The following is an 11,650-nucleotide window of genomic DNA, read 5'->3' as shown; positions in this document are numbered from 1 at the left end:
TTGGTATGATGCTTCACAACTCATCAGGAACCTCAACCTCCAGGATCCCATCCTCCCCGACACAGGTCGCCCTGCACGACAAACACAAGGGACCTAAAGACTGCCACAGAGAAGAGAGAGTAATGAAAAGACGACATGATGGAAAAAGGAAGATATGAAAAAAGGCCGACTGAAACAGGAAAGATAAAACATCAAGACAGGAGTGGGAGAGTTTACTGAAAAAAAAAGAATATGCAAGAAAGAGCCGACATGAAATAGAAAGAAAGGTAAAGGAGAAAGAGGTGAGCTCTAGCTCAGTCACCCAGCCGCAGAAATGTGTGTCCACCCCGCAACAAGCTGACGGGCCCATAGGGCACTCGGGTATCAAGTCTGGTTCTTATAATGATGACGGGGATCACAGTAGGTAAGGATACAGTTTGTGAGCTATACATGTAGTTGTAACGAAACAAACCTTTCCTCTTTCACACACAAACACACGCATATATATATATAAACAAACATATACACATTCACACATACACGCTCGCGCATAAACACACATATTCACTCAGACAAACACACACTCTCACACAGACACAAAAACCTACACAAACACACACACACACACACTCTCACACACACGTACATATATGCGATCACCCATAGACACACACACATATATACACTAATTCTCTCTCACGCTCTCACACACACACACACATATATACTCTCTCTCTCACACACACACACACATACACTCTCTCTCTCACACACACACATATATACGATCACCTACAGACACACACACATATAAATATCCACACTCTCTCTCTCTCACTCTCTCTCTCTCACACACACACAGAAGGACAGCCGAACGTGCTGCTGACGCATGTATGTGACGCCAATGTCATATTACGTCAGTGAGTGACGTCACAAGCTGTACGACGCCATGATGTCTCAGGCCTCCCGGCTGTCAAGTCGGTTAGTCTTGTGTTATTTTCTCTCTCACATTACAATCACAAGATACATTTATTTGCTATTAGACAGCTGTCACAACTATTCGCTTTCAATTTTCTTTTACGTTTTGACAAAGTCCTAAAGTGTAATCAAAATAAACTTTGTGCATCGGCGTAGCAAAAGGCAGAGGACTATTTTTGTTCTGTCTTGAGCCAACGTCGGAAATTTAGATCAATAATGAAGGAAATAAACAAAGTCAGATTCTGTTCCAGTTGTCAAACAGAAGCGGATAACTAATGACCCTGTTTTATATTTCAGGTGAGTGCTGAAGATTGTAGTGACTGGCACTGGAAGTTTATTTTATGTGCGTTCGTATAAAGTTCAGGCCAGGGAATCAGCGACCATCACCGCTTCAAACTATTGTGGCCAATGTTTGTCGCCCATATTTAAAAGACTTCGTGGTGGAATTACAGTACATTCCTTAATCAGCATGTTTTAAAACTGTGTACCTGCTTGGATTACAGACGTGAAACACTGGTCAAAGCAGTTGCTTTCTGTGACAGTTTACAATCCTGCGAGTCCTAGCTGCACGAACCATCTCTATCATTGGCCTGTATTTCAGACATCATTCTTCTACAACGACTAACAACATGCAGGGTGTTAGAGATTTCACTAGACTTTCCCTGTGAACGATTTCTACGTGCATGTATGCGAAATGGAAAGAGACAAAATGAACCCTGATGCTAGGCCAGGTGCAGCGTTTAACACCTGTATGTTTGGAAAAGACGAACTATTTCCAGTGTTGAGGGATTCGACCGCTACAGAAATTCGCTCTGCCAAAGACTTACACGAACGACTTAAACACAGCAGGCAAATCACGCCGCCGGTTCCACGTTCACCTCGTCGTTCGCAGGGAGTGGCTAGAGGGGCCAAGAGACCCACTAACTCCCCTACCGGGTTCGGAAGGTCACGCTATGTGTGGATACACAACGAACGTCATATGCTTTTCAAAGGTCCACAACATTCGTCTGAAAACTTTCGCTCGTGTTCATCAGAGTTGGTGCCCAATGAAAGCGGCGCCAGGGAATGCTGGCGAAGATGGGGGATGCACTGGCTAGCGTACCCATTTTGCTGGGCGACAAGTGTCGAACTTACGGGTACCGTTTGTGCGACCGCCGAGTCGGTAGTGCGTCCTGGGCAGCGTTCGGGACCTTCCCGAGAGACAAATGCGAGGAGGGGAGGAAAGCCAAGGAATTGACACCGCCCCGAGTGGTCCAGCCACGTAGGTGGAATTCCCACGACCGGACCCCGCACAGCAACGGACGCCATGACGGAGCTTCTTCTCACTTCATATCTCACTCTCTCGACGACCCCTCGGAGCCCGAGGTGCTGAGGTCAGTCCCTCACAGACAGATGTACCGCGACTTCCGTGAGATTCTCACATCAACTTCGAATCTTCCGACAGAGATGGGTCACGGGTTACAGTGTTTTCAGTCTAGCCCTTTCTATTCTCACGGGGAGACGAGCCCTTACTGGTCTGGTGAAGGGGCGAGCCGTGGTAAGAGGATCCATTCCCTTCTTGACGCAGATCTTTCACGGTACACCTACCCAGCGCTCAGAGACAATCCCTACTATTATCCCAACGAAAGGAGTATGTGCGGGAAAGTCAAACAGTATAAGCAGAAGAGGGACCGCAACTCTGTAGCTTACGGAAAGATTCACGTCACTCGCTCTTTGCTTCAAGATTATCTACTACAACCTCGCGAAAACGCCATGGTCACGGCATTTCTGACTTTACTTACCACAATGCCGGACAGCGAGGAAAAGTCTTGCTCCAGTGCTAGCGTCACAGACAGATCCTCTGTAAGCAGTAGTCCTTACAGACTAGACTCTATGCATACATTTTCGGAATCCCTTGGTAACATGGAAATCCAACCTCTTTTCCTGCGAAGCCCTTCACGGTGAGTGCTTATTTACCTGCCAGTGGGCATGAACGTGTTGGTCATGTGACAAAAACAGACGCATCTGCATTGCAGGAAGAAGGCACCAGTATCCTGCAGCCTGAGTTGAGAGGTGCAACAAAGGTCAACGCGGAGTTTAAGCAAACAAAAGAAATGCATCAACAGATGGAACATCTGGAATCTGAACAGGTGACACCCCAGTCAGAAGCGAGCCATGCAGTTGGTCAATACATTTCAAGTCCACCCTGGTATGAAAGTCACTCACCAAAGAAGGACTTCTGCACACAAAAGTGTATTTCGACGTCACCAACAATGAGGACCGAGGCCAACAGGGATCCATCCAACCAGACAACTCCATCTCCTCAGACTGGCGTAGAGATTTACAGTCAAAGCGATGAGGTATTCAACAGAACGAAAAAGAAATCCCGGTCTGAAGACTCAGATAGTTCTGTTACATCGGAATCGTCTCCTAAAATCAGTCAGTTACCTGCTATAGACGACAAAGAAAAAGCGAGTGAATTATTGAAGTCACAGTCTCCAAAGCATACAGTAGAAGCAAACGTCCGAGAAAAAGACGACTTTACAATTAAAGAAACAACGGCTGAAAATTGTTCAGATTTTACTGTAGCGAGTGGCAACCAAAAGAAGTCTGGGGATGAAGCTGAAGACAGCGTTAGAATTTCTTTGCAGGAGAAACTTGCCATAGACGAAATAAATTCTGTGGATGGAACAAGAAAAAGTTTGTGTCGAACATCACAGGTTTTACTTTGCAGAAGCAGTTCTGAATATGCGGAGACTGAATCAAGTAAAGAAAGTCGTTCTCCGAGAAGAATACTGGGAAAAAGTTCCAACGAATTCACGGGTGAAACATCAGAAAAGATGAAAGGCCAATATGAGAATATCGGCCTTTTAAAAGAAAAAGCCTCGTTGGAAAACGATGCTAAATCTTCTTTTCGAATTAGTTTTAAGGAAAGATACTCAAATGAAACAATAACAGAGACTTCACGTTCCTCTGACGACTTACCTTTTGTTGAAAGTGAACAAACCATAACTGAGGACGAATCTTTGAATGAAGTGGCAAACAAGGCGATTCGTACATTTAAAGACTTGGTCCGACAAGCAGTATAGAAACCATAAGTATAGCGTCGAGCACAAGTTATTTTGCTGATAGCCTGCTCAAAATGACAGTTGTAGATAATCCATTAGAAAGGCCGAGTGTTCACAGAGACTCTGTACATATTTTAGAAGAAAATTCCTCCTCTGAAAAACCATCCCTATTTACAAGACACTATGCTCCGATTGGGTTTAAAATACAGCAACAAGGTTTGGATAAAGGGACAAACCAAGCTACTAGCGGAATTCAAGAGGAACTTACCATCAACAAAGACAAATCCGTCGATGAAAGATGTTGCGAGACAAATCCTTACGTTCAGGGTATTCTGAACATCGACAACAAATCTGATCTTAGTCATGAAGATGACGACCTTTGTGCCACGACCAGTAAAGATTCTAAAGATAAACCTATAAAAATTAAAACTGAATCAATGGGTAAATTAGAAAAACAAGAGAATCCCCAGGTTCAGGACGCACTTACAAACGACAAAAACAAGTCTACACATATCTCAAGGAAGGTGAGTTTTCGAGTTCAGAATGAATTTATCACAAGAAAAGAAGAACATACAAACAACGTACCAAACGTTGATTCAGTTGCTGCGTGCTCCTCTATTCCGAGAGATGAACAGATGTTATTTACAAAAGAGGAATCAGAAGACACAGTGGAGGCTGATAGTAAACAGGAATCCCTCAACAAGTTGGTTTGGTCTGACATCTCATACAGTTTGAAAACATCTCCAAATACTGATAAAGAGCCTCTCTTAACGAATAATTTGTTTGTGGGGAAAGAATTCATCGTAAAAAGATCACCTCGTGCTGTTGGGCCTAAAATATTGCGTAAAATGTGTCAACTATTTGGAAGTTCTGGTCCATTACCATGCAGAGATGATAAAAAACCAGCGAAATTCATTCATGGCACACAAACCATTGTCAACAGATCCAAATTTTCAAGACCAGATAGTCCAGCGATTCATAAAAGAGACCAGACATCGTCTTCGGAAAATGAGGTAAGCAATATGACAAAAAAGGAACTCACAGAAAAACCGTTAAATCTTATTAGTTCACGTAAAATGTTAAGCAAAGTATGTGAATCACCTGGGAATTTTGTGGACATCACGAAAGAGAAGCTGAGTGCCACGTCATCGCAGTTTCCGATTTTGCCGCAAGTGCAGGACATCTTCATCAACCTTCTCTGGGTTTTGAGCGGGTTACCTCGGGGGACTCTTTGTTCACGATTGGAAAAAAACAGTCTACGAATGTGTCGTCGATGTCGTTAGCGCAAAGTTCTTCCAGCGATCAAACGTTGGTATACGGAGCCACATCTTCTGTCTCCAAAGACCAGTATCCTCACAAATACAACTTGGAGAAACCTGTCGAGTTAGAGAAATGTAGCCAGCCACCGGAATCTAAAAGCATTCAGGTTTATTTTCAAGGCTCATCTAAAAAACGTCTGTTTAAAATTGAGAACAAGCCAAATGTTGATAAATCCTCCGTGGATGAATCTCCTCTAAGCCATGTAAAAGATGAGATTCAGAAATGGAATACTATTTTATGTCAAGAAGCTGACACACAAAGTAACATACCTGGCACACATTCCAAAAGACGTTTTTCAAAATTTTGTCGAAGTTGTCGAGATAAAAAAGCATTGGTCACATCTAAGGAGAAAGTTAAATCCAAATGGCACCTTTATCAAGAGCAGCAATATGTCATCGATAGAGATCGAGGCGTTCTAGACATCCCCGAACAATTTAAAAAAAATGAAAGATAATTCTTTAGGTAAATCTAAGTGCGTGACACTTGATGGACACAAACAACATCAAATCCATTCAGACCAACGTTTCCGAATGCGGATGCCAAAAGCAAAATTTGGCAAAAACACGAAACATTTGTATGCAAACAAATCGTGTTTTGATTTTTACAGAAGTCAAAGTGTAGAGAAATTAGTCCCAGGTAAATCAGGGGCTGCTCCTGTCCATTGGTGTTCATTCATTCTCTTTCTCTAGCCAGTCATCAACTCAACTCAAAGCGATGTACACAACTTTTCCTTATGCTTCAGAAATAACGACTGAATGTTCAGAGTTGCTTACAATGGACAGGCCTCAGTATTTACTCTCAACACCTTGTCAACCGAGATGTTTAAGTGATGGCAATCAAATTAGTGAAACGTGGCTATCAAAGACGTCTCTAAGGCAATGCTACGAAAGTCTTGAAGAAGGCAGAAATGACGAGAATGACAGTTCTTTGCCGCGGTTCTTGACTGAAAAAGATTCAGATCAGCTAGTTTCGAAATCACAAAGCGTTTTTGTGCAAGCAGCTTCATCTGAGCCTCTGATCCTTTATACCGAAAATAATCTTCAGACACCTTGGACACACAGCTACTCTGTCAGCGAATCTCACTTGGGAAATTATTCTAACGTCTCCTCTGACATCCAAAGCTCTCAAACGACGTCCCTCCGAAGAAAGACGACAAGTGTACACACCAAAGATGGAAAACAACAAATCCCCAATCAAGAGATAGTTACAGAAACAAATGCACAGAAGGGAAGTGCTGGAACTTCGATAATATCTAGAAGGATGTCATCATCATCTGGAGGAGATCCAGCCTCCTCCATTGAGTCGTGTCGTGTTTCTAGCTGTCAGAGCAATAAGTCTTACGATGAAGATGACGACAGGAGTTTGCGTATATCGTCGACAGAGTGCATGCAACAATCCTTGGAAGATATCGCCAACGAGGCTGTACCCTGGTCAAGAGCTGCAGAAACAGAACAAGAAATCGTAACGCCCAAAGAAGGTTTCTATGAAAACAAACAGCCTTCGCTAACATCTTACAGCGATTCAGATTCCGTTCAGTCTGACGTGTCAAGCGCCAATTTTAGCAGCAATTGGAGCAGAAGTTTCAGGACAGAATCAACACCTACTACTTACTACACGACGAAGGAGTCATCTACCACAAGTGAGTTTGCTGCTATCCTGGCTCTTGATGAAGTTATACTTGATGCTGAACTCAAATTTCGCACATTTTTTGAAGAGTCGTCTGACTTGAGGCTGACGCATGGCAGTCAAGAGTTTGATACACCATTCGTTGTGGACATGGCGAAATCTCTTCATAAAGATGTCTCACAGGCTAGCAATGATTCATGGCTATCTCTTAAGACGGCAGTGTCGACTGAATCCACACTCACCAATCGACCCTTCAAATCGGACATCAAAGAGGCTGTAGTTCCAGAATCTGAAAAGTCTGGCAATGAAAGTAAACCTTGTGAATCTAGATGTTTATTCAACACGAACGTGGAAAAGATGAAGGCAATCTTACTGGAAACTAGCCACGAACTGCTCGAACTTAAGAAAACACTTGAGGATCGGAAGGTTCATGATCCAATAACTTTATTGGTGTGTAGAATATGCGATTCTCTGTCCTCAGCTTGGTTGGCAGAAGTCTCCAAGCTACCAACTGCCAGGAATTTGGATAGTAGCTCAGATTCCTACAACTCTTCTTCAGAGAGCACCTTCTTGACTAAAAATGTGGAAACTTCTCACTCTCAACTGAAAACCAACGATAATATTCCACCTCTTGATGATCATCCTCCGATGAACGAAGGTCTGAGGCAGGGACGGAAGAAGTCTGGTTTATATCCGCTGTATCCTGGGAAGTGTGAATCGGTCGAGGACGAATCTCTGTCTTCAAGTTCTAGTGTACTTGCCAGATCTCAAAGTGCTCCTGAAAATCACGAACATCTGGGTGACTTGTATCAAATAGTCATAAACCTTTTTGCTACCCTCCAACAAGAATTGCAGAAAAGTGTGAAAGAGGACACAAAAGTGAGTGCAAAGTCATCTCAAGGAGCAATGGCATATACTATCAAACGTAAAGCCTTAAACGTCGTGAAAACCTACAGCCAAAATAACTGGTTTATCAAGCAAGTGTTAGAGAAACCTGTTCTATATCTCTGCCATGACCCTAGTGATCCTCGCCACAAGAAACGAACAAAGCCTTGCGTTCCCCAACGACATACATACACCCCACCTGTGTTTTCTACCGAGCAAACCACGGAGAGCTCTGAAGAGAATAAAGGACTTGGAATTTCGCCTTCTTCGTCTACCGGTTCTTTGTTCTACGAATCACCAAACTCTTCTGTCGACCTGCCATTTCAAAATCTGTCTGGAGGCAACTGCTCCGCTGAAAGCAACAGTGAAGATTTTCACTCAGCCTGCAACTTCATCCATACCGATGTTCTTGACAATACACTCGACAAATTCAACTCAAAGATGATGACCATAAAAGGGAAGATCAACCACATGTTGAATCTGATCAACAGGTATAATACCTCTTTAAGTAAAGGGCTTGAAGGGGAAGGATTACAATTTTATGGTAATCACGGTACAGATGGTTCAGCCGCTTGCAATGAAAATACTATGTTTCTTCACCGAGAAAAAGGAAACAGCGCAAACGTTGTCTACATACCTGGAAATAAAGACGAAGCGTCAAAAACTGTTCAGTTTCATTGTGCACAAGAAAACCTCATGGACGAATTCGTGTTCCCTTCTATTCTGGAATGTCCCATATACGACAACAATGCAGTTCAGAGCTTAGCACCAATCAACCTTGTGAGAGTCCCATGTAGTCAACCGGTGATATATCGCAGCTCTGTGGTAAGGCATCAGTACTCCCTGAAAGATCTGATGAACAAACATTCACGAGAAGTGAAAACATCTTTGACAAAGGAGCGAATCGGATTTATTATTTGGAAATGGAGGAGATGGGCCATCAAGCGCGCTATGAAGGTCCATATAGACAAAGGGAGACAACTTCAATCTATCTCTGTCAACAGGTCATTCACTACTACACAGAGGGTTGACAGCTCGGTGCGTACGTTAAACGACAGGGGCAAGAATTCAAGTGCAACGAGAGAAAATCAAGGTAAAAAATGTCCTTCATCAAATATTTTTGTTCAACCTGAAAGCGCGGCAAATGGCAGTTTACCTCTGGTTTTTAGAACCAGCCAGCTTCTCAGAGCACCTCTGTCAAATGATTTCTCTCAAAGTGGAGTCCGGGAGTCTCGCTCTCCTCTCACGAGATTACATGCGAATAAGGAGGAAAGCAGTTTCCCCTCCAATGAGTTCGTTGATCTGACAGCAAAGATAGAAACAGCGGAAGTTCAATCTCCTCGAAAAGTAGGTAAAAATCGTGTGCTACACAAGTCCCCACCTATGAAAGATAAACTGACTGACAACTTAGTAGCGTATGAATCCACTGGCACCATGAAATATGGCGACTGCTTTGTAGATGTTTTTCAACAGCATCAAGTGAAAATGCCTTTAAAATCGTCAGCCAGAAATTTGGGATCAGAAACTCAACGTGGAGTCCCACTTCGGAAACATCAAGATAACAGGAATCTTCTGGTAAAAAGGAAGAGGCCGTTGAATGACACAATTCCCAGGTGTGCTTACCGATCGAGACGCTACTTGCAACAGTGCTATGGTTCTGCCAGTCAAAACAACATCAAGAGGCTTCCAGTTAGTACAAGTCATCCTATGATGGAAAGACCCCAGGCTGTTTGTACTGATAGACTTAAATATACTCACACTAATTGCATGAAAGCCAAATATTTATCTGGAAGCAGGTTTCGAGATGCTTCATCACGCCCTAGTGGAAAGAACCTACCCATCAAATTTATCCAGCAAGTGAAAAGCGACCATTGTAAGACTGAACAAAACCGAGCCCACTCGGAAGACTTGACAAGGGACCTTCTCGAAAAAGGAAGCAAAATGGTTAGTGAATCAAAATACTTGACAAGTGACAAGATACAACACAAGAGTGTTAATCTTGCAGAAGATAAGACATACCTTTCTAAGAAAGACAGCAAAGTTTTCAGAAACCCAAAACATTTGACAAATGACCAGGAAGAACAAAACCGTGTTGGTCTTACAGAAAACAAGGCATACCTTCCTAGGAAAGAAAGGAAGATTGCTAGTCATCCAAAAGCTCTGACAACTGACCTTTCTACGAGAGAACACAAAAATATCAGTCATCCAGACCTTTCTATGACACACCACACGAGTGCCACCCGACTAGAACACAGGCCAAGTGATCTTTTTAAGATAGATAACGAGACTTTCAGTTATTGTCAACCGGCGACAAAACAAAATTCAAAACAAAAAAGCTCCCGTCGTTTAGAACAGCTGAAGAAGAGAGAAGACAATCAAGGATTTTTCAAGCAGATATTTCAAAAGCTGCGCAGTCGGCTTTCCCGACCATCTTTTCCGCCTTCTGGACAACTAGAAGTCCATGCTGGTAGAACGCTACAAGAACCTCACCCACTGGTGTTGGACAAAGACTTTACACGCTTCGGACACTTATGGCCGCTGTCTTATGGTCGGGTCAGCGGCCAGAGGACCTCAGAGCAGACGTGCTACGCTGTTGCTCAGCCTCTGATGTACTCGCCACCACACAGCGTCTCCATCCACACACACGTCTCCAACCTCACCAGCTCTACTAGCACCCCTTCTCCTCAGCATTTATATCCGCTTAACGTTCCAGACCATGCGCCTTTCGGAAAGACGAGCTGCAGACCTGAACAGAGGAAAGAGTCTACCCAAGCCATGACACATGCTTCTCAAGAATCTATCGGGTTCGTGCCTTTACGGTAATGCTGACGATATCCTGACCTTTAACCAATGCGCCAGCAACGCAAGCAGAGCAGAGGAGGAGGAGTCCCCTGCTGAGCAGAGTCCAAGCCATGAAAAACCAGTGTCGAGAAGAAAAGACTCTTCCAGACGTGCCTTGAGGTGCCAGTTGCCAAGAGCAGCAGGTAACGTACCCAGGTGGCGGTCTGTTAGAAGTCTCAGGAGCATTTCTCCACGAGTTTCCATAAACAATAAAAGTATGAAAATCAGGGTTAGCAATGAAGATGAAGCTGCTGCTCAGAATATTGCAAAAGGATGGCCCGAAATGGGTTATCTTCCTTGGTCCTCTTCTGAGGAAGCCTGTGGAAAGGAAGAACTGATGCTGAAGTTTCTTCAGGAATGTTCAAAATGGCAGAATAAGAGACTGCACGATAATGTAACCTCAAAGACAGCTGCAGAAAGTTTGGAGAATCATCAAACCAAAGATCGTTTAAATTACAAGGATGAGCTGCAGTCAGCAAAGCCACGTCCCCTAGGAAAAGATGACCACAGACCTTTGTGTTCTAAACAGCTGGTAAAATGTCCTGACTTCCGGCAAAGGATGCTACGCCCTACTAACCTGAAACCACGAAAACTGGGCAGCACTCAAGAAATGAGTTTTAGGACTGTAAGTGGGCATCAGACGATATATGTTAGGGAGTCAGAGATTCGACGTGTCCACAGTTCTGAGCCTAACCCTCACCAAAAGTCCTGCTGTGATAATAAGAATCGTACATTACCTGAAAGGCAGCTCACCACCTTTACTGTACTACCTGAACACGACGCTAGTCGTATGATGAGGAATGCGAGGGTTTACAACTTTATGCAGATGAGTAATCCTCCTTATTTTGGACTAAAAAGAAACTTGTCGGAAGAAGGAGCGAAGGAATTTTACTCTTTTCCCGAAGAGTTACCTCCCACCACAAAAAGAAAGGGTTTTCTTGCTGAGCGTCGTCATCCCGTTCCTAGAAAACATT

General features: G+C 43.6%; 1 protein-coding gene across 2 annotated transcripts; it reads left to right on the top strand.

Annotated features, from left to right (window-relative positions):
* Positions 1 to 905: 905 nt before the first annotated feature.
* LOC112565321 lies at positions 906 to 10,801 on the top strand. 2 transcript variants are annotated; one of them, XM_025240728.1, is made up of 3 exons: positions 906 to 960; positions 1,255 to 6,033; positions 6,067 to 10,801. In XM_025240728.1, the coding sequence occupies exon 3, from the start codon at positions 6,099 to 6,101 to the stop codon at positions 10,656 to 10,658; it is 4,560 nt and encodes a 1,519-aa protein (XP_025096513.1). In that variant the 5' UTR covers positions 906 to 960; positions 1,255 to 6,033; positions 6,067 to 6,098; the 3' UTR covers positions 10,659 to 10,801. The 2 variants fall into 2 exon arrangements, with proteins under 2 accessions (XP_025096513.1, XP_025096504.1); XM_025240719.1 differs by having other exon boundaries at positions 1,255 to 10,801.
* The last annotated feature ends 849 nt before the right edge of the window (positions 10,802 to 11,650 follow it).

The sequence above is a fragment of the Pomacea canaliculata genome, linkage group LG1 (assembly GCF_003073045.1).
Source record: "Pomacea canaliculata isolate SZHN2017 linkage group LG1, ASM307304v1, whole genome shotgun sequence".
In the NCBI taxonomy this organism is placed as follows: Eukaryota; Metazoa; Mollusca; class Gastropoda; order Architaenioglossa; family Ampullariidae; genus Pomacea; species Pomacea canaliculata.
This window is presented reverse-complemented; position numbering and strand designations above follow the sequence as displayed.